At 43.5% G+C, this 22,348-nt stretch overlaps 2 protein-coding genes across 3 annotated transcripts; both read left to right on the top strand.

Annotated features, from left to right (window-relative positions):
* The first annotated feature begins 1,042 nt into the window (after positions 1-1,042).
* Positions 1,043-5,908, top strand: LOC124022769 (allograft inflammatory factor 1-like). Its single transcript, XM_046337454.1, has 6 exons — positions 1,043-1,182; positions 1,430-1,491; positions 4,449-4,515; positions 4,624-4,665; positions 5,135-5,300; positions 5,476-5,908. The coding sequence occupies exons 1-6, from the start codon at positions 1,164-1,166 to the stop codon at positions 5,561-5,563; spliced, it is 444 nt and encodes a 147-aa protein (XP_046193410.1). The 5' UTR covers positions 1,043-1,163; the 3' UTR covers positions 5,564-5,908.
* A 10,457-nt stretch (positions 5,909-16,365) lies between these two features.
* Positions 16,366-21,631, top strand: LOC124022768 (casein kinase II subunit beta-like). Of its 2 annotated transcripts, none has more exons than XM_046337452.1 (7): positions 16,366-16,831; positions 17,318-17,431; positions 17,917-18,019; positions 18,348-18,463; positions 19,473-19,548; positions 19,822-20,011; positions 20,256-21,631. In XM_046337452.1, exons 2-7 carry the CDS (start codon positions 17,324-17,326, stop codon positions 20,344-20,346), a joined length of 684 nt encoding a protein of 227 aa, XP_046193408.1. In that variant the 5' UTR covers positions 16,366-16,831; positions 17,318-17,323; the 3' UTR covers positions 20,347-21,631. The 2 variants fall into 2 exon arrangements, with proteins under 2 accessions (XP_046193408.1, XP_046193409.1); XM_046337453.1 differs by having other exon boundaries at positions 16,368-16,831; positions 17,357-17,431.
* Positions 21,632-22,348: the final 717 nt, after the last annotated feature.

The following is a 22,348-nucleotide window of genomic DNA, read 5'->3' as shown; positions in this document are numbered from 1 at the left end:
GGAGTCCCATAGGGCTGCATCACATCCGGCTGTAATTGGGAGTCCCATAGGGCTGCATCACATCTGGCTGTAATTGGGAGTCCCATAGGGCTGCACACATCCGGCTGTAATTGGGAGTCCCATAGGGCTGCATCACATCCGGCTGTAATTGGGAGTCCCATAGGGCTACATCACATCCGGCTGTAATTGGGAGTCCCATAGGGCTGCATCACATCTGGCTGTAATTGGGAGTCCCATAGGGCTGCATCACATCCGGCTGTAATTGGGAGTCCCATAGGGCTGCATCACATCCGGCTGTAATTGGGAGTCCCATAGGGCTGCACACATCCGGCTGTAATTGGGAGTCCCATAAGGGACACAAGGGCACACAATTGGCCGAGGTAGGTCGTCATTGTAAATAATAATTTGTTCTTAACTGACTTGCCTAGTTAAGTAAAAATAATTATATGCATTCCTTCCTTGTACCTAAATCTATACGGGGTAGCCTAGTGGTTGGACTAGTAACTGAAAGGTTGCAAGGTACACTGAGCTGACAAGGTACAAATCTGTCGTTCTGCCCCTGAACAGGCAGTTAACCCATTGTTCCTAGGCCGTCATTGAAAATAAGAATTCATTCTGACCAGCCCTAATAACCTGGTTTCTTCCTAGGTTTTGGCCTTTCTAGGGAGCTTCTACACCTGCATTGCTTGCTGTTTGGGGTTTTAGGCTGGGTTTCTGTACAGCACTTTGAGATATCAGCTAATGTACGAAGGGCTATATAAATACATTTGATTAGATGACTTGCCTAGTTAAATAAATAAAAAGACATGAAAAGTGATTGCACGTTTTGCTGAAAGGACTTGAATAGTTTAAAAAATATGTAGACAATAATGTAGTGTGCAGTGTTTATGTGGTAGCCTAGTCTAGCGTATGTCAAATGCAAACCCCCTAGTTCATTGTCCCCTCCATAGACTCTCTTTGTTCTCTGTCTGTTCCGTCTGCTGTGAGTGGATGTGAGAGGGGAACTTAGCAAATGACCACACTCTAACTTTAACTCCCCACACTTCCTCTTCTGTCACAAAATACAGATACATACTTTACACTTTCAGTGTTCATGACACAACGCTCAGCCACCCCTGGTCCCTTTGACTACTCTATGATCCACCAGATAACAGCAGATTGACATGGACAAACATTTACAAGGTAAGTCTCTGTGTCATACGTCTCATCTCACGCTGTCAGTCCGTCTGTCTGTCTTTCTGTCGATATGCACTTCACAGATTTTATAAACAATTTATTAAAGAAACAGTGTTTTAGCTAAATCAATCAATGAAATCAAATCTGTTATCTTTAGTTAGATCCTGTGAATGTGTGAGGGTTGTGTGGATAGATCACCAATAAGGAAGTGAGTAGTAACACGTTTTCTGAGTTGATCCTCATATCATTTCAGGAGGGAAAGCATTTGGATTCCTCAAGTCTCAGCAGGATGTGAAACTGAACTCCATCAATGAGGTCTGTTGTTCATCTGTCTATACATGTTATTATGGTAGTATTATCTAGCTATAGCATTATTAGCATCTGATTATCTATGTACACTATCCAGTGGCGATTTTAGCATGTAAATCTTGGTAGAGGAAAAGAAAATTGTGGGATGCATTCCAGCAAACCAATACACAACACTAAACAATACATTAATTGCACAATATCACAGCTACACTTGGCTATCAGCTGAGCCTTGTCTGGCAGCGAAACAGTACATTCAGCCTCATTTACTGCCTTAAAAAAAATATCTATATATGTCTGACTTGCTTTAACAAATGTGGTTTCTACTGTCAATTGAGATGTACAAACTATGGCATAAAGGGACGACAAGTTGATAAGAGGCAATCCGTCATTTTGATTAAGACATTAATGAGTGAGCTAGGATGGATGTAGTCGATATAAATATTTGTTCAGCACTTTTTAATTGTGCAGTGACAGAATTCAGAACATGGGCCGTTCTTACAGTGATCTCCATGAACACCAAGTCAGAACCGTAGGATAAAAAAAAGAGGCATAAATGTAATCGATGATAACATTATCAAAAACAGGTTATAGGCTACATGTGCACCACCAAGTCAGAACAGTAGGCAAAATGTTTTAAATTATTAGGGTGAGGCAAATGGGCTACTAAGATCTTACTACATGACATACACTTAGTATTACTTTCTTAGCTACAGTATACATATCTCCCTGGCATATTACATAATTTTTTCAGCAGCATACAAGACATTTTTGGACTCACCTTGTTGTGCTGTGCTCACCTGAACAGGAATGTGGCCCAGCGGTCCTTTGTGGACATATTTTGTCAACAAACTTTGTCATCAAAGTCTGGCATTCTCTGAATTTATGGTTCTTTCAAGATAACTGGGAACTTGGGAAAATAATGATGACAACAGTGATGTTCAGGTCGTAGCTCTAGAAAGAGGGCCGAGTTCCCGATTTACAAATCTGAGTTGGATGAATGTTCAAAACGTATTTTCCCAGTCGTAGCTTGTTTTTCCCAATTTCCCAGTTGTTTTAAACTCACCAAAGTCAGGTTTTGCAGTTCCACGTTTAACAGTTGTTTTGAGCGCGGCACAATGATTTCTTTGATAATGATTGGTTTGGAAACCTTGCAGTTAGCCACTGATTCCTTCCAAAACACTCATTGTTGAATTTGCGATCCCCAACTTGTTGTGTAATGTTTATGTACAATGGCCGATGAGTACTGATACATTTTATCTACAATTTCTCTTCATTATTTCTCTTCACAAGACAAGGATTAAAAAGGATTTGCCAGTAGATTGTCGACTTGATTCATGATGGTGACTGCTAGCTAAGATTTTGAAAGTATGATGTTGACATGATCTGTCCAATCAAAGCTACTGTAGATTTAACGTGATTTGACGTCATGTTATCTGTGGCCAATGACTGTGAGCCTACTTGGATGGGCACTTCTAATGTAACTCTATGGCAGCACCCAAGGGGCTTGAATTTTCTAGTTTTACCCTTAGACTTGGCCGTGACGTAGTGTACCCATGAGTGACAGAACACTGAATCAATCATGGCGCAATGCTCTATATTTTGTGCTGGCTGCCCCACAACCACAGAAATCACTGAACTAGGCTGAAACACCTGCATTTTGGAGCTGCCTTACTCAAGAAAACAAAAAGAAGACCATGTTTGTATGCGACTTTAAATTATATATATAATTTTTACATTGTAAAACAAGGTTTGCAAACAAGGTTGCCAGGTGCACGGTGTTTCCTCCGACACATTGGTGCGGCTGGCTTCTGGGTTGGATGCGCGCTGTGTTAAGAAGCAGTACGGCTGGTTGGGTTGTGTATCTGAGGACTTTCAACCTTCGTCTCTCCCGAGCCGTACGGGAGTTGTAGCGATGAGACAAGATAGTAGCTACTAAAAACAATTGGATACCATGAAATTGGGGAGAAGAAGGGGTAAGGGGTACTTCTCCAATCCAAAATCAAATCTAGAATCGGCTTTCTATTTTGCAACAAAGCCTCCTTCACACACGTTGCCAAACTTACCACCGTAAAACTGACTATCCTACCGATCCTCGACTTCGGTGATGTCATCTACAAAATAGCTTCCCATATACTACTCAGCAAACTGGATGCAGTCTATCACAGTGCCATCCGTTTTGTTACCAAAGCCCCTGAGACCTGTATGCTCTAGTCGGCTGGCCCTCGCTACATATTCGTCGCCAGACCCACTGGCTCCAGGTCATCTACAAGTCTCTGCTAGGTAAAGCTCTGCCTTATCTCAGCTCACTGGTCATGATAACAACACCCACCCATAGCATGCGCTCCAGCAGGTATATCTCACTGGTCATCCCCAAAGCCAACACCTCCTTTAGCCGCCTTTCCTTCCAGTTTTCTGCTGCCAGTAATTGGAACGAATTGCAAAAATCGCTGAAGTTGGAGACTTATATTTCCTTCACTAACTTTAAACATCAGCTACCTGAGCAGCTAAGATCACTGCAGCTGTATATAGTCTGTAAACCACCCAATCTACCTACCTCATCCCCATATTGTGTTTATTTACTTTTCTGCTCTTCTGCACACCAGTATCCCTACTTGCCCATCATCATCGTTCTTTTTTTCTATTGTGTTGTTGACTGTACGCTTGTTTATTCCATGTGTAACTCTGTGTTGTTGCTTGTGTCACACTGCTTTGCTTTTTCTTGGCCAGGTCGCAGTTGTAAATTAGAACTTGTTCTCAACTAGCTTACCTGGTTAAGTAAAGGTGAAATAAATCAAATAAAAATAAATGTTTTCATTGTTTGCAAACTGATATGTGACACATACTAATGCCAAAGTAACATGCAAAACATGTTTGTTTTTTTGCTAAAAATGTGTGGCTGAATGACAGGTCACCACTGACACGATCTAATCTCAATGTCTGCCTTGTGCTATTCTATTCTTAAGGTTTTTCTCACAGATCCTAAATATGCAGAGGAGGAGGACCTCAGCTCAAAACTGGAAATGTTTAAAAGTGAGATTTCAAGTCTTTTAAATGCACATTGATCAGACAGTTATGTTTCCTTATTGAATGAATCAACAATTAAATAATACTTGTAATGTGTTCTATATTGTTTTACAGACAAATACATGGAATTTGATCTCAATGACCAAGGAGACATTGGTAAAATTGCCTTATTTTTTTACGACAATCCTGATGAATAACAAGATTAGGCTAATCATGAGGACAACATAGTTCACATGGATGGCTCAATCTTTGTCACAGCCTCTCTCTCTCTCTCTCTGTCACGCTCTGACCTTTAATATCTCTGTTTTCTTTATATTTTGGTTAGGTCAGGGTGGGTATGCTAGTTTTTGTATGTCTAGGTATTTATATGTCTATGGTGGCCTGATATGGTTCCCAATCAGAGGCAGCTGTTTATCGTTGTCTCTGATTGGGGATTGTATTTAGGTAGCCATTTCCCCTTTTGTGTTTGTGGGTTCCTATTCTGTTTAGTTGCCTGTCTGCACTAGCCGTATTAGTTTGTTCAGTGTTCATTCTTATATTATTAAAGAATGTACGCATACCACGCTACGCCTTGGTCTCATTCGTATGACGAACGTGACACTCTCTCTCTATCTCTGTGTCACAGACATGATGGGGCTGAAGCGCATGTTGGAGAAGCTGGGTGTGGCAAAGACTCACTTGGAGCTGAAAAAGATTATGTCAGATGTGGTTGGCGGTGCTGCACGAGACACGTTCTGTTACACAGACTTTCTCAATATGATGCTAGGGAAGAGGAATTCCATACTCCGACTGTAAGTTAGAAGGAAACTGACACTACATTTAATGAAGGCATTACATTTGACCTGAAATGAATTTTCTGAATACGATTCTGAACTTTTGTAATCCACTGTATTTCCTTTAAGGCTATATGTCTTTTTGCTACATGACTTGTGTAATAATTTGTTATTTTATTTTTCTCTGCTGAAGGATCTTGATGTTTGAGGAGAAAGGGAAAGACCAGGAGCCCAAAGAGAGTGGACCACCGCAAAGAAAGACTTTTTCAGATCTGCCCTGAATGCAATTAGTTATGGATCCAATCTGTTCATATAAAACCTGAATGTCAAATGAACCGGGTTATACAGGTTTCATTGGAAGGAATAAAGAAAGGTTTGATTGATCCATAGGCATGTCCATTTGTTGGTGAAAAACGTGTGTGCAGCTGCAGAACCTCATATCAAGCAATTGATCGAAAATATACTTAACAAAGTATATCAATTGTCAGCATTTCTGATAAAATGATAGAATCCCATAACAGATGAGTGTTTGTGTAATGGTGAAAAACATCACTCAAAGTCAAAAGTAAAATTATATATTCCATTTCTTTCTATGTACGTGTCGAATAAAAATAGAGTAAACCTTGTCTGAGTAAGCCTCTCCTCCAAAGAATGCACGATTCTACATTCAGTTATGGCAGCACCCAACGGGATAGCTACCCTGCCTTGCCTGTTGAACATGACAACAGGAAATCCCCAAATATCATCAGTGACCTGGGCAGAGATCAAGGGAGACAGTGAGATCCAAATACTTCAATACCCTACCCGGGGCGGCAGGGTAGCCTAGTGGTTAGAGCGTTGGACCAGTAACCGGAAGGTTCTGCCTCTGAACAAGGCAGTTAACCCACTGTTTCTAGGACGTCATTGAAAATAAGAATTTGTTCTTAACTGACTTGCCTAGTTAAATAAAGGTAAAATAAAAAATATCTCCAACCAAACATTCCTAGGAATGGAGGGAATCTCAGTTCAGGAGATGCATCTTTGGCTCTTTCCATGGTGGAGTACAGTCACTGCAGATGGACAAAATGAACGCTGCTTTGACGTCAAGCTACAGGTTAAAGGTGAGTATTTGCTAGTACAGTTGTGGCCAAAAGTTTTGAGAATGACACAAATATTAATTTTCCCAAAGTTTGCTGCTCTGTCATGCTAATTGAGTTCAAATAACAGACTGGAAGCTTCAAAAGGAGGGTGGTGCTTGGAATCATTGTTCTTCCTCTTTCATTTAAGTACATTACATTTAAGTCATTTAGCAGACGCTCTTATCCAGAGCGACTTACAAATTGGTGCATTCACCTTATGACATCCAGTGGAACAACCACTTTACAATAGTGCATCTAAATATTTTAAGGGGGGTGGGAAGGATTACTTTATCCTATCCTAGGTATTCCTTAAAGAGGTGGGGTTTCAGGTGTCTCCGGAAGGTGGTGATTGACTCCGCTGTCCTGGCGTCGTGAGGGAGTTTGTTCCACCATTGGGGAGCCAGAGCAGCGAACAGTTTTAACTGAGCTGAGCGGGAACTGTACTTCCTCAGTGGTAGGGAGGCGAGCAGGCCAGAGGTGGATGAACGCAGTGCCCTTATTTGGGTGTAGGGCCTGATCAGAGCCTGGAGGTACTGAGGTGCCGTTCCCCTCACAGCTCCGTAGGCAAGCACCATGGTCTTGTAGCGGATGCGAGCTTCAACTGGAAGCCAGTGGAGAGAGCGGAGGAGCGGGGTGACGTGAGAGAACTTGGGAAGGTTGAACACTAGACGGGCTGCGGCGTTCTGGATGAGTTGTAGGGGTTTAATGGCACAGGCAGGGAGCCCAGCCAACAGCGAGTTGCAGTAATCCAGACGGGAGATGACAAGTGCCTGGATTAGGACCTGCGCCGCTTCCTGTGTGAGGCAGGGTCGTACTCTGCGGATGTTGTAGAGCATGAACCTACAGGAACGGGCCACCGCCTTGATGTTAGTTGGTCTTTCAACCATGGTTACTTCCAAAGACGTGCCGTCATCATTGCTTTGCACAAAAAAGGGCTTTACAGGCAAGGATATTGCTGCCAGTAAGATTTCACTTAAATCAACAATTCAAGGTGAGCAGTTCAAGGTGAGCAGTTCAATTGTTGTGAAGAAGGTTTCAGGGCGCCCGAGAAAGTCCAGCAAGCGCCAGAACCGTCTCCTAAAGTTGATTCAGCTGCGTGATCGGGGCACCACCAGTACAGAGCTTTCTCAGGAATGGCAGCAGGCAGGTGTGAGTGCATCTGCACAAACAGTGAGGCGAAGACTTTTGGAGGATGGCCTGGTGTCAAGAAGGGCAGCAAAGAAGCCACTTCTCTCCAAGAAAAACATCAGGGACCAACTGATATAGGACTGGGGTAAAGTCATTTTCTCTGATGAATCCCATTTCCGATTGTTTGGGGCATCGGGGAAAAAGACAAGGTGAGCGCTACCATCAGTCCTGTGTCATGCCAACAGTAAAGCATCCTGAGACCATTCATGTGTGGGGTTTCTTCTCAGCCAAGGGAGTGGGCTCACTCACAATTTTGCCTAGGAGCACAGCCATGAATAAAGAATGGTACCAACACATCCTCCGAGAGCAACTTCTCCCAACCATCCAGGAACAGTTTGGTGATGAACAATGCTCTTTCCAGCATGATGGAGCACCTTGCCATAAGGCAAAAGTGATAACTAAGTGGCTCGGGGAACAAAACATTGATATTTTGGGTCCATGGCCAGGAAACTCCCCAGACCTTAAATCCCATTGAGAACTTGTGATCAATCCTCAAGAGGCGGGTGGACAAACAAAAACCCACAAATTCTGACAAACTCCAAGCATTGATTATGCAAGAATAGGATGCCATCAGTCAGGATGTTAATGGAGAGCATGCCAGGGTGGATTGCAGAGGTCTTGAAAGAGAATGGTCAATAGTACAAATATTGACTCTTTGTATCAACTTCATGTAATTCTCATTAAAAGCTTTTAACACTTATGAAATGCTTGTAATTATACTTCAGTATTCCATAGTAACATCTGAGAAAAATATCTAAAGACACTGAAGCAGCAAACTTTGTGGAAATTAATATTTGTCATTCTCAAAACTTTTGGCCACGACTGTACATTCTTATTCAGAATATACAGTGCATTCGGAAAATATTCAGACCCCTTGACTTTTCCCATATTTTGTTACATTACAGCCTTATTCTAAAATTGATTAAATTGTTTTGTTTTCTCATCAATCTACACACAATTCCCCATAATGAGAGATCTGTATATAATGACGAGATGCTCATGTCTCCTCTCTTCATTGCCACTTCGTTTGTCCCTTGGTACGTTCCATCGTGAGGGAGCGCAAGTAGAGTTGCAGGCAGTGAATGGACCCTGAGAGCTTGTTTGAAATGGAAATGTGTCGCAGTAGCTTTTGATAAAGAAGAACATCAAGACGAAGCAGCTGCATTATAAGTGGGATGCACTGTTGAGCTCTACATCCAGAGGTGTTCATGCTGACTGTAGTAGATCTGTACCAGTACAGAGGGAGGGATCCTGAGAGGAGTGTTGTGAGTAGTAGATCTGTACCAGTACAGAGGGAGGGATCCTGAGAGGAGTGTTGTGAGTAGTAGATCTGTACCAGTACAGAGGGAGGGATCCTGAGAGGAGTGTTGTGAGTAGTAGATCTGTACCAGTACAGAGGGAGGGATCCTGAGAGGAGTGTTGTCAGTAGTAGATCTGTACCAGTACAGAGGGAGGGATCCTGAGAGGAGTGTTGTGAGTAGTAGATCTGTACCAGTACAGAGGGAGGGATCCTGAGAGGAGTGTTGTGAGTAGTATATCTGTACCAGTACAGAGGGAGGGATCCTGAGAGGAGTGTTGTCAGTAGTAGATCTGTACCAGTACAGAGGGAGGGATCCTGAGAGGTAGTGTTGATCCTGAGGAGTGTTGTAGTATATCTGTACCAGTACAGAGGGAGGGATCCTGAGAGGAGTGTTGTGAGTAGTATATCTGTACCAGTACAGAGGGAGGGATCCTGAGAGGAGTGTTGTGAGTAGTAGATCTGTACCAGTACAGAGGGAGGGATCCTGAGAGGAGTGTTGTGAGTAGTAGATCTGTACCAGTACAGAGGGAGGGATCCTGAGAGGAGTGTTGTGAGTAGTAGATCTGTACCAGTACAGAGGGAGGGATCCTGAGAGGAGTGTTGTGAGTAGTAGATCTGTACCAGTACAGAGGGAGGGATCCTGAGAGGAGTGTTGTCAGCAGTATATCTGTACCAGTACAGAGGGAGGGATCCTGAGAGGAGTGTTGTGAGTAGTATATCTGTACCAGTACAGAGGGAGGGATCCTGAGAGTGTTGGAGTATATCTGTACCAGTACAGAGGGAGGGATCCTGAGAGGAGTGTTGTGAGTAGTAGATCTGTACCAGTACAGAGGGAGGGATCCTGAGAGGAGTGTTGTGAGTAGTATATCTGTACCAGTACAGAGGGAGGGATCCTGAGAGGAGTGTTGTGAGTAGTAGATCTGTACCAGTACAGAGGGAGGGATCCTGAGAGAGTGTTGGAGGGATACCAGTACAGAGGAGGGATCCTGAGAGGAGTGTTGTGAGTAGTATATCTGTACCAGTACAGAGGGAGGGATCCTGAGAGGAGTGTTGTAGTAGTATATCTGTACCAGTACAGAGGGAGGGATCCTGAGAGGAGTGTTGTGAGTAGTATATCTGTACCAGTACAGAGGGAGGGATCCTGAGAGGAGTGTTGTGTAGTAGATCTGTACCAGTACCAGTACAGAGGGAGGGATCCTGAGAGGAGGGAGTAGGATCTGTACCAGTGAGAGGAGTGTTACAGAGGGAGGGATCCTGAGGAGTGTTGTAGTAGTAGATCTGTACCAGTACAGAGGGAGGGATCCTGAGAGGAGTGTTGTGAGTAGTAGATCTGTACCAGTACAGAGGGAGGGATCCTGAGAGGAGGAGTGTACCAGTACAGAGGGAGGGATCCTGAGTAGTAGTAGATCTGTACCAGTAGATCAGAGAGGGAGGGATCCTGAGAGGAGTGTTGTGAGTAGTATATCTGTACCAGTACAGATATCTGGGAGGGATCCTGAGAGGAGTGTTGTGAGTAGTAGATCTGTACCAGTACAGAGGGAGGGATCCTGAGAGGAGTGTTGTGAGTAGTAGATCTGTACCAGTACAGAGGGAGGGATCCTGAGAGGAGTGTTGAGAGTATATCTGAGTGTTGTGAGTAGTATATCTGTACCAGTACAGAGGGAGGGATCCTGAGAGGAGTGTTGTGAGTAGTATATCTGTACCAGTACAGAGGGAGGGATCCTGAGAGGAGTGTTGTGAGTAGTATATCTGTACCAGTACAGAGGGAGGGATCCTGAGAGGAGTGTTGTGAGTAGTATATCTGTACCAGTACAGAGGGAGGGATCCTGAGAGGAGTGTTGTGAGTAGTAGATCTGTACCAGTACAGAGGGAGGGATCCTGAGAGGAGTGTTGTGAGTAGTATATCTGTACCAGTACAGAGGGAGGGATCCTGAGAGGAGTGTTGTGAGTAGTATATCTGTACCAGTACAGAGGGAGGGATCCTACAGAGGAGGGTGTTGTGAGTAGTAGATCTGTACCAGTACAGAGGGAGGGATCCTGAGAGGAGAGTAGTATATCTGTACCAGTACAGAGGGAGGGATCCTGAGAGGAGTGTTTGTGAGTAGTAGGGATCTGTACCAGTACAGAGGGAGGGATCCTGAGAGGAGTGTTGTGAGTAGTAGATCTGTACCAGTACAGAGGGAGGGATCCTGAGAGGAGTGTTGTCAGGGATCCAGTAGTATCTGTACCAGTACAGAGGGAGGGATCCTGAGAGGAGTGTTGTGAGTAGTATATCTGTACCAGTACAGAGGGAGGGATCCTGAGAGGAGTGTTGTCAGTAGTATATCTGTACCAGTACAGAGGGAGGGATCCTGAGAGGAGTGTTGTGAGTAGTAGATCTGTACCAGTACAGAGGGAGGGATCCTGAGGGAGGAGTGTTGTGAGTAGTAGATCTGTACCAGTACAGAGGGAGGGATCCTGAGAGGAGTGTTGATCCTGAGTAGTAGATCTGTACCAGTACAGAGGGAGGGATCCTGAGAGGATCCTGAGGAGTGTTGTGAGTAGTAGGGATCCTAGTATATCTGTACCAGTACAGAGGGAGGGATCCTGAGAGGAGTGTTGTGAGTAGTAGATCTGTACCAGTACAGAGGGAGGGATCCTGAGAGGAGTGTTGTGAGTAGTAGATCTGTACCAGTACAGAGGGAGGGATCCTGAGAGGAGTGTTGTGAGTAGTAGATCTGTACCAGTACAGAGGGAGGGATCCTGAGAGGAGTGTTGTGAGTAGTAGATCTGTACCAGTACAGAGGGAGGGTACAGTAGTATATCTGTACCAGTACAGAGGGAGGGATCCTGAGAGGAGTGTTGTGAGTAGTAGATCTGTACCAGTACAGAGGGAGGGATCCTGAGAGGAGTGTTGTGAGTAGTAGATCTGTACCAGTACAGAGGGAGGGATCCTGAGAGGAGTAGATCTGTTGTGAGGAGTGTTGTAGTAGATCTGTACCAGTACAGAGGGAGGGATCCTGAGAGGAGTGTTGTCAGTAGTATATCTGTACCAGTACAGAGGAGGGATCCTGAGAGGAGTGTTGTGAGTGTTGTAGTAGATCTGTACCAGTACAGAGGGAGGGATCCTGAGAGGAGTGTTGTGAGTAGTAGATCTGTACCAGTACAGAGGGAGGGATCCTGAGAGGAGTGTTGTGAGTAGTATATCTGTACCAGTACAGAGGGAGGGATCCTGAGAGGAGTGTTGTCAGTAGTAGATCTGTACCAGTACAGAGGGAGGGATCCTGAGAGGAGTGTTGTGAGTAGTAGATCTGTACCAGTACAGAGAGAGGGATCCTGAGAGGAGTGTTGTGAGTAGTAGATCTGTACCAGTACAGAGGGAGGGATCCTGAGAGGAGTGTTGTGAGTAGTAGATCTGTACCAGTACAGAGGGAGGGATCCTGAGAGGAGTGTTGTGAGTAGTAGATCTGTACCAGTACAGAGGGAGGGATCCTGAGAGGAGTGTTGTGAGTAGTATATCTGTACCAGTACAGAGGGAGGGATCCTGAGAGGAGTGTTGTCAGTAGTAGATCTGTACCCAGAGGGAGGGATCCTGAGAGAGTGTTGGAGTAGTAGATCTGTACCAGTACAGAGGGAGGGATCCTGAGTGTTGTTGAGTAGTAGATCTGTACCAGTACAGAGGGAGGGATCCTGAGAGGAGTGTTGTGAGTAGTAGATCTGTACCAGTACAGAGGGAGGGATCCTGAGAGGAGTGTTGTCAGTAGTATATCTGTACCAGTACAGAGGGAGGGATCCTGAGAGGAGTGTTGTGAGTAGTAGATCTGTACCAGTACAGAGGGAGGGATCCTGAGAGGAGTGTTGTCAGTAGTATATCTGTACCAGTACAGGGAGGGATCCTGAGAGGAGTGTTGTGAGTAGTAGATCTGTACCAGGGAGGGATCCTGAGAGGAGTGTTGTCAGTAGTATATCTGTACCAGTACAGAGGGAGGGATCCTGAGAGGAGTTGTGGGAGTAGTAGATCTGTACCAGTACAGAGGGAGGGATCCTGAGAGGAGTGTTGTCAGTAGTATATCTGTACCAGAACAGAGGGAGGGATCCTGAGAGGAGTGTTGTCAGTAGTATATCTGTACCAGAACAGAGGGAGGGATCCTGAGAGGAGTTGTGGGAGTAGTAGATCTGTACCAGAACAGAGGGAGGGATCCTGAGAGGAGTGGTGGGAGTAGTAGATCTGTACCAGAACAGAGGGGTCTGTTCACAAACAGACCCCACAGAGCCCCAGGACAGCAACACAATTAGACCCAACCTAATCATGAGAAAACAAAAAGATAATTACTTGACACATTGGAAAGATTTAACAAAAAAACAGAGCAAACTAGAATGCTATTTAGCTCTAAACAGAGAGTACCCAGTGGCAGAATACCTGACCACTGTGACTGACCCAAATTTAAGGAAAGCTTTGACTATGTACAGACTCAGTGAGCATAGCCTTGCTATTGAGAAAGGCCGCCGTAGGCAGACATGGCTCTCAAGAGAAGACAGGCTATGTGGACACTGCCCACAAAATGAGGTGGAAACTGAGCTGCACTTCCTGACCTTCTGCCCAATGTATGACCATATTAGAGACACATATTTCCCTCAGATTACACAGATCCACAAAGAATTTGAAAACAAACCCAATTTTGATAAACTCCCATGTACATAATGACATTTGTAATGTCTTCATTCTTTTGAAACTTCTGTATGTGTAATGTTTAATGTTGATTTGTATTGTTTATTTCACTTTTGTATATTATCTACCTCAGTTGCTTTGGCAATGTTAAGACATGTTTCCCACGCCAATAAAGCCCCTTGAATTGAATTGAGTTGGCTCGGCCCTCCCTCACGCATCTTTGGTTCATTGGTTACGTGTCTGATTGACAGGAGCAACAGGTGAGGCTGTTAGTCTAAGGCAGGGGTCCCCAAACTTTTTCCTGTGAGGGCCACATAACTTTTCCCTTCTCTGATGGGGGGCCGGTGTCAGTTTGTAACAGAAAAAGTGTGACGATCGTAGGGGAGCTTAAAAAATGTATTGTTTTCCAGAAAGCCACACATAACCAAATAACCCTTTCCAGGTTCTTTACAGAAAAAAAGTCAGGAAACAAATAATAACACTAATGAAATAAATAATAACTAAATAACCCTCTCTGAGTTCTTCACAGAAAAAACAGGAAATAAATAATAACTAAATAACTCTCTCTGGGTTCTTCATAGAAAAAAAAGCCATGGAACATTAACTTTCTGTCGTGCCATGCACAATCTTAACAGATAAAAGTTCAGCTCAGTTGTCAGAGCAGAATCTCTCTGACACATATGAGCAGTCTCTTAAAGTTCTTGTGTTCCTTCCTTATAATCCTTTTGTAGGTTCCAGTAGGCTTGTAGACACCGCTGTTTGCAGCTCTCTCTCATCAACTTCCCTGTGAAAACCACAAAAGAAGCAGGTTGAGACACTGAACTAAGTGATACAGCACCTACACAGCACAATACATTTCACTACCAGTATGGTTGTAAAGATGGATTTTATCCCAGTAGATTTTATTATGATTATATTTGTTTATGCTCAGAATGACTCATTCAAGTCAGAAAAGTGAGCTTACCTATGTATGTTCATCAGTGTGAACTGTGGGCCTGCATCTGGCTGGTGAGAAGTTGAATATCAGGTTCCATTCTAGTTACAGCCAGTCTCAAGCACTGATGCAAATGTTCATCTGTCAATCTTGATCTCATCGGGGTTTTCAGCAGTTTCATGCGAGAAAGGGTTTTCTCGCAGATATACGTGCTGCCAAAAACTGTGGACATTTTCATTGCGTGTTTTTTGATGTTTGGATATGTGTCGTTTGGGAGGGCGGCATAGAAGTCAATGAGACTGTTGGGCTTGAATGAGTCTTTCAGAACATCACAGTTCTGTAACTCAGCCAACTCAAACTGATATGAAGGCTGGGCTTCATCAATGTCGGCAACAAAGGGGTTCTGAAAAAGACGGATTTCTTTTGCATGAACATGTAGTTCACTGAATCGCACACCGAACTCCGCCTTCAGCATTTCCAGTGCTTCCACGCACTTTTGAGCTGGGAACGGGACCGCTGGGTTCTCTGTCGACAGGTTTTGGGTAGCAGGAAGATGGACGAAGTTGCGCTTTTTCACTTGTTCCAAAAGCAGCGCTAATTTCACCTCAAATGCTTTTATGTGTGAATACATGTCGCAAATGAGTTTCCCCTCCCCTTGTAGCTGCAAGTTAAGGCTGTTAAGTATTTCTGTCACGTCTGTTAAAAATGCGAGGTGCCATTTCCATTCTGGGTCGATCAGCTCTGGGACCGTTTTGTCTTTTAAATGAAGAAATGCGTTAATTTCGGGTAGCAGCTCGTAAAAACGCCTCAAAACTCTGCCCCGGCTCAGCCATCGGACCTCTGTGTAGTACAGCACATCTCCGTGTGTAGACTCCAGTTCAGACAGGAATTCTTGGAACTGCCTGTGTTCAAGTCCCTTTGCTCTGATGAAGTTTATGCACGACACCACAACCTTCATTACAGAATCCCACGTCAACACTTTGCAGCACAGTGCTTGCTGGTGAATTAGGCAGTGGACTCGTAGCGGGGCGGTGAGACCCCTTTTTTCCAACTCCCGGTTCATGCGTCCTATTAGACAGCGAGTTTCGCCCACCATGCTAGGAGCCCCGTCAGTCGTGATGCTAGCTAGCTTTGACCAGTCCAGGTCCAACTTCTCCATGGTTTGGCACACTTTGTCAAAAATATCCTCTCCCGTTGTAGTCCCTTTGAGACTTTGGAGGGCTGCCAGCTCCTCGCATATCTCAAAGTTTGCGCTAACTCCACGAATAAAAATGAGCAGTTGCGCTGTGTCTTGCACGTCCGTGCTCTCATCCAGTGCTAATGAAAAAAAGTCTAATTCTTTCGTCTTCTGCTGCAGCTGGGCATATACATTACTCCCGATTTCTTCAACGCGTCTGGTGATTGTACTCGCCCACAGACTTACGGCATTAAATGCATCTTTCTTCTCGGGACACACCTCCTCCGCGACAGCATCCATACATTTCTTAACAAACTCTCCGTCAGTGAAAGGCTTACCGCTTCTTGCTATCAGTTTAGCAACCCGAAAGCTGGCCCGAACGGATGCCTGGTTCAGCTGAGCTTGGCGTACAAATGTATTCTGCTGAGATAGTAGTCCACTTTTTAGCTTTGAGAGTTTGTCTGCTCGTATTTGGCCATGCAAGCTATCGTACTTGTCTTTGTGACGGGATTCATAGTGTCGGCGAAGATTGTATTCTTTGGATACCGCCACCGTCTCTTGACAGATGAGACAAACAGCCTTTTCTTTGCATTGACCAAAAACATAATCGTTTGTCCACTGCAGGTTAAATACCCTGCATTCTGAATCAATTTTTCTCTTACCTAACCTTTTCGCCATTATTCCGTTCTCTCTTTGACAGGGCCGGGCCTATGATTTTTTTTCTGGAGGCCAAATAGGAAAAAAATTCGATAGCGTCTCTGGTATTGTTCAGAGGGCCGGGCCAAATGTGCTGACGGGCCGTGGGCCGTAGTTTGGTGACCACTGGTCTAAGCACAGTCAGAACGAAAGTATGCGCTTGAGCATTTAGGCCTATATTGTAAAAATAAATCGTTATTTGAATTAGTTAATTATATTAATTTAAATCTTTGGATTATTATGTTATTTTAAAAATATTTTTATAAATAGATTGGGCGCTTCTGATATGCTCTTAGAGCCGACTCGTTCGCGAACGACCCATCACTAATACTCGCGGTTTGACTGGAACAACAAACTGTTCATCAACACAGGTCGGAGAAGCCGAAGATTCCACCGGAAGTAGCATTATTGTTTACAGCAGTTAGCTAAGGTGTTAGCTAGTTAGCAAAGTAGCTACCGGTAGATATATCTAGCTAACATAAAAGAGGGTGAGTAAACGTGTGCTAACACAACACATTTGGTTTTACACAGTTCATTGTTTACTTTCAAATCAGTATGTATTTCATGCGTGTGGAAAATGTCCGTTACCTAGCTAACGTTATTAAACTAATGTAACTAGCTAGTAAACACGGGGTTAGCTAGCTAGTGTTATCTATGTAGCTAACGTTAGCTAGCTAGAGTTCTTTATGCATAATTTGACTAATAACAATAGGTTTTTGCTCTAGCGCAGTACTAACACATCTGGGCTTGATGATTTGATGAATTAGCTAGCTAACATCTGGGGCAGAAATAAAGCCTGCAGTGTGCACATACTTCAGGTCCCTGGATCAGAATGGAATACACCACTAGCTAATATCACATTTTATTGGTCACATACACATGGTTAGCAGATGTTATTGCGAGTGTAGCGAAATGCTTAGCCCAGCTAGCTTTATATTCTAGTAATACAATGGAAATTCTGAAATACATGTAAGTTTTGCATGCCGTTGCACCATCACCCCCCACTTGTTCAGAGGATGAGCAGCTCGGAGGAGGTGTCCTGGATCTCCTGGTTCTGTGGCCTGAGGGGGAATGAGTTTTTCTGTGAGGTGAGTAGATAGCTAGTTATGTCAGAACATCAAAGAATGAGAAGGACAGACAGGGGAAATACTGTTGCTCTGACTTAGCCAACTGTTTGTGAAGTTAGTTGATCATTTGAAATACAGACTGAACTGTTACAACTACCAGCCAAATATACCCAAAACACAGATGGAGAATTCCATGTGAAAGAGGACCAAAATACAGTGTTTAAAGTCGTGGGGTGGTTTTGTATTGGTGCCATAGTGTGTAACCGTGACATAAGCTTGTTATGGCGTGGTGGAAGCTTCAGATATTCCAGCACAGTGCACCGTGTAGGCTACGCTACGTTGCTTAATTCTACCTTTAACTCTCCTGCTTGTCTTAATTGCCAATACTGAAGTAATCCCTTTAACCTGTTATGCAATTGACCAACCTTGGCCAATTCATAAAGAGTAGTAGACTGTGTTTGGCAGCTGAAAACTACTAACCATGTTGATCCATTCCACTTTACCAGGTTGATGAGGACTACATTCAGGACAAGTTTAACCTGACAGGGCTCAATGAGCAGGTGCCTCACTACCGCCAGGCCCTTGACATGATCCTGGACCTGGAACCAGGTGAGCTCATCACTACACCGTCTGGCATGACTTCACACTGACGCTTCCTAAAGGCTAATTTATCACTTCTGTTTGTATTTACAAGTGCCTTTCAAAAGACACAAGGACACAGTACTGTGACTACATACTTTGATTCAGTGCATCTATAGGTTGAAGTCTACCTTGTGTTGATCAGAAAGCCTGACTTATGTGTGTGTATAAAGACAGGAAAGACCTGCAGATGTTATAATGCTGCCTCCCAGTGCTTTATTCATGCATCATGTCACTATAGGCTTCTGTGTACCTTGTGTGTTGATCTGAAAGCCTCACTGTCATGTCTGTCTGTCAGATGAGGAGTTGGAGGACAACCCCAACCAGAGTGACCTGATAGAGCAGGCAGCAGAGATGCTGTACGGGCTGATCCACGCACGCTACATCCTCACCAACAGAGGCATCGCTCAGATGGTAGTAAACCCTAGATCTGTATATATTGTTCTGGAGTTTGGATAATCTCTATATCAGTGGTCTCCAACAGGTAGACTGTGAGCTACCAGTAGCTCGCAGCCCACCTAGGAGTAGCTCGCCAATCAATTCTGAAATTACATGCATTTTCTTCATGTGTTCCGTGGCAAACTGTCATAAATGTAAAGCTCCCGGCTATCAAAGCCACAGTGACATTGTCCAACCCCTAGTTAGCCACTATTGGCTTAAAAAGCCACGCGTAACACAATCTGCCAATTTAATTTCCAGCAATATTGCCCCTGTCTGTTTAGGGCGCTCATTTGTCTGAGTCTGTGTGTAGCTAGATGGCGACCGGAAGTCTTTTGGGTAGACTGAAAAAACGTTCAATCAAATGCATATTGCAAAGTAGGCTTATCTGACAACTATCATGATGATTATTTGTATCAATGAGGTGCTGATTTGTTTTGCAAACTCTGTCATGACGTGCTGCAGCAATAGGTAACAGCAGCAACATCGCTAGACTGACACATTCCTCTCTTGCGAGATGTGCAATTAAAGGGTACATTACACTCAAATTAAAATGTGTTTGTTTTTTTCCTAGACCTCAAAGGGTCTTCATGTGATTTTAAGCTTTGACATGGACTCAGAACATCCATTTTCCATTTTTCTCTATGAAGAATTGTAACATTGAGCAAATGTAAAAAATTTAAAATAAATCCCAAACCAGGAGAAATATAACAGTGAAAAGAGAATTCAGGAACATTTTAGTGGGCCCACTTCGTTGTCTATTAACTGTTATTTTGCCAGGTATATTGACAAAACAACTATTTGAAAGCTATAAAATAAAAATGTAGCTTGTGACATGCTTCATTTTTTTGTTTTAAGTAGCTCGTGCTGAAAAAGTTTGGAGACCCCTATTCTAAATTCTACCTGTCCGTTTATGTAGTTAGTTTGGCCTTCTTGGACTAGCTGTGTGACCATGTTACACACTGAAATAGTTTTTGGTTTGCAGCTGGATAAGTACCAACAAGGGGACTTTGGCTATTGCCCAAGAGTGTACTGTGAGAATCAACCCATGCTTCCTATTGGTGAGTTTGACTTTAATGTATTCATACTCCTGTTCACTTACAGAACATACCTCTTCTCTTTTCATGGAATTGAACCATTTATCTCCAGTCACATTTTGAACTATATCACAGATTGTCAGCAGTATTTCACACAGGTCTGAGGGAATCTTCAAAAAGATTACTCTTGCTTGCACAGTAAATATATTTGATCAATATTTAATTGCCAGCTGACAGCAGAATAGATGTCTGTGCCCTCAGCGGTGTTACATAATGTTGATCTCTCCTCTCCCATAGGTCTGTCAGACATCCCAGGTGAGGCGATGGTGAAGCTGTATTGTCCAAAGTGCATGGATGTGTACACCCCCAAGTCCTCCCGGCACCACCACACGGACGGGGCCTACTTTGGGACAGGCTTCCCCCACATGCTATTTATGGTGCACCCAGAGTACCGGCCAAAACGACCTGCCAACCAGTTTGTGCCAAGGTTTATTTCTATAATTATCTTTATCTTTGCAAATTCATCAAGATGCTTGGTTTACCCCATTTGATTTGTTCGAGTTATTACTTAATTCATGTTCAGCTGGGAACTGTAACAAAAACCATTTGCTTGATTTGAAGATGACATTTTTTTCCCTCGGTAAGGAGATTGAGACACGTTAGCATAATGGCAGCCTTCTACAATCCACACTGTTATTGTGTTGTAATATTTAGTTGTTGTTTTTCCTCAGGCTATATGGCTTCAAGATCCACCCCATGGCTTATCAACTCCAACTCCAGGCTGCCTCCAGCTTCAAGAGTCCTGTGAAGGCTATTCGCTAGAACTTACACACCCGGCCGGGAAAGAGACATTTTGACTTGGTTGGAATGAAAGCAGTGGATTATGTAGCTCAATAAAGGCTTGTTAAAAACACATTCTGACAGATACAATACATACATGTAGATCAGGGATGGGAAACTCCAGTCATCGTAGGTCGCAGTATTACCCCATTCATAGCAAACACAGCTGATTCAACACATTGTATTCTAAACTGATGATCATGATGAGTTAATTATTGGAGTCAGGTGTGTTAGCTGCAGCAAAAATATGGCACCAATCAGGCCCCAGAAGGACTGGAGTTGACCATCCCTGATGTAGTTAGATGTCTACGTCCGGACCAGGCCATCATCTGTTACACAGGATGCTCCCTCTGTGCTTTAGCCGATCATAACCCTACTGACTACAATCGTGCAACTCTTCCCCTCTCCTTGACAGGACCCAATCTTTCAAACCTTTTTTCAGTTTGGCTCGCTAAGGCAGGGTTTTCCAAACTCAGTCCTGAGGCCCCCTCAGGTGCTCGTTTTGGTTTTTGCCCAATTCTGATCTTTTGCCCACGTATTGTCAAGAGCTGATGTGATTGGTCAGAGTTGGGCAGCGTGTGTGAGCACATCCTAATACCTGTTGTCACACTACCATGCTGACCTGCACAGTGTTGGGCTGGCTCAGAAACATTCTCTACATGGTTGCCTTTCCCGCATGGTTCCATTACCGAGGGTGGACACAACTTAGCAGTGTGAAAAGGCTGATATAAAACGATCTTCAATGATTGTTCATATCCAGATGATTGGCTGAGAATCCAATTAACAACCAGTTTGATATAGATTCCCTAGAGAATGGATGCTGCACAAATTAAATTTAAGACAAGAGTTTATTAGATGTATAAGATATGTTCTCAGGGTGAATGGCAACATGGGTTTGCTTTGTGCTGACATAAAGTACCAGTGCTGGGACACACTGTCCCAAAGTGAAGATGTTCGGGCCACTTAAGCCATCATTAGTTGTGAACATGTCCATGACAGCAGAGTTGTCTCTTGACTGGACAATGAGACGCATGGTTTCTCTTGCATTGGTCTGTTACAATATTAAGTGGTATTGAACACACAGGTGGATGTCTTTCATGTTGATAACCTATAGCTACAACCAGTTTACATTATGGTACTACATTTTACATTAATAATGTTTTTCTTTCAGTCTACAATTCCAGTGGTAATGCTATTATTGATTTTCTGAAGTCTGTATGCAAGCATCTGGAATTAAGAGTTTTTAATAAAATTGTATTTCTTACAATTCTATTGGTCACCTTTTATTGAAACATGTTCTTACTGTGACTGAAATCCTGCTCAGACAGACACTACACACCACTTGATAATTCATCCTGATTTTATTTCATTTTAAATGTCACAAAAGCAATACGTTTACATATCTAAAAGCGAAGGCTTCCGCTGAGATTCTAGTTTATGCCCTCAAGATCCTTCTAGCTAATAGTTTGTGCCACCTTCACAAACTTCTTCAGAGGGGAAGAAAGGTCTGCTACCAATTGTCATTCTCTAAAAGGGTTCTCATACAAGTATCTTTATCTGATCTACAAAAGGACAGGGTACAGCAACTGGTAGAGGAATCTACTCTAAAACAAGTGGTAAGAAAGATGTACAAACTAGATGATTATTATGAATGTGACTATGTCTAAAAGCCTGCAAACAGGCTCGTGTTTTAAACATCCCAGTACAAAGAATCACATGAAACAGTCTCTACTTTACAAAGAAATGATGGTAGAACATGTACAAAAGGACTAAATATGTTCCCCTGTATGAAAGAAAAGCCACATACACTGGGACAGCTGCCTTTTGATAGTGATACGTACATCTTGCACAGGAACTACTGTGTTTAAGAGCTGAGAATCATTTGGACCCATCTGCAGGGCTAGAATGTACATCAAGACTGAACATTCTTCATACAATCATATACAGAAGGGTTTTGTCCTGCAGTATTGATAAAGACATACAA

This window comes from Oncorhynchus gorbuscha, unplaced genomic scaffold (genome assembly GCF_021184085.1).
Source record: "Oncorhynchus gorbuscha isolate QuinsamMale2020 ecotype Even-year unplaced genomic scaffold, OgorEven_v1.0 Un_scaffold_1416, whole genome shotgun sequence".
Lineage (NCBI taxonomy): Eukaryota > Metazoa > Chordata > Actinopteri > Salmoniformes > Salmonidae > Oncorhynchus > Oncorhynchus gorbuscha.
This window is presented reverse-complemented; position numbering and strand designations above follow the sequence as displayed.

Bases quoted from the DNA above. Each gene is read 5' to 3' on its own strand.
- LOC124022769 (XM_046337454.1), top strand. The intron at 1,492-4,448 runs GTCTGTTGTTCA...TCTATTCTTAAG, and splicing joins AACTGAACTCCATCAATGAG to GTTTTTCTCACAGATCCTAA. The intron at 4,666-5,134 runs GTAAAATTGCCT...TCTGTGTCACAG, and splicing joins CAATGACCAAGGAGACATTG to ACATGATGGGGCTGAAGCGC.
- LOC124022768 (XM_046337452.1), top strand. From the start codon at position 17,324: ATGCCGTTGCACCATCACCCCCCACTTGTTCAGAGGATGAGCAGCTCG. The intron at 17,432-17,916 runs GTGAGTAGATAG...CCACTTTACCAG, and splicing joins GGAATGAGTTTTTCTGTGAG to GTTGATGAGGACTACATTCA. The intron at 18,020-18,347 runs GTGAGCTCATCA...TCTGTCTGTCAG, and splicing joins GATCCTGGACCTGGAACCAG to ATGAGGAGTTGGAGGACAAC.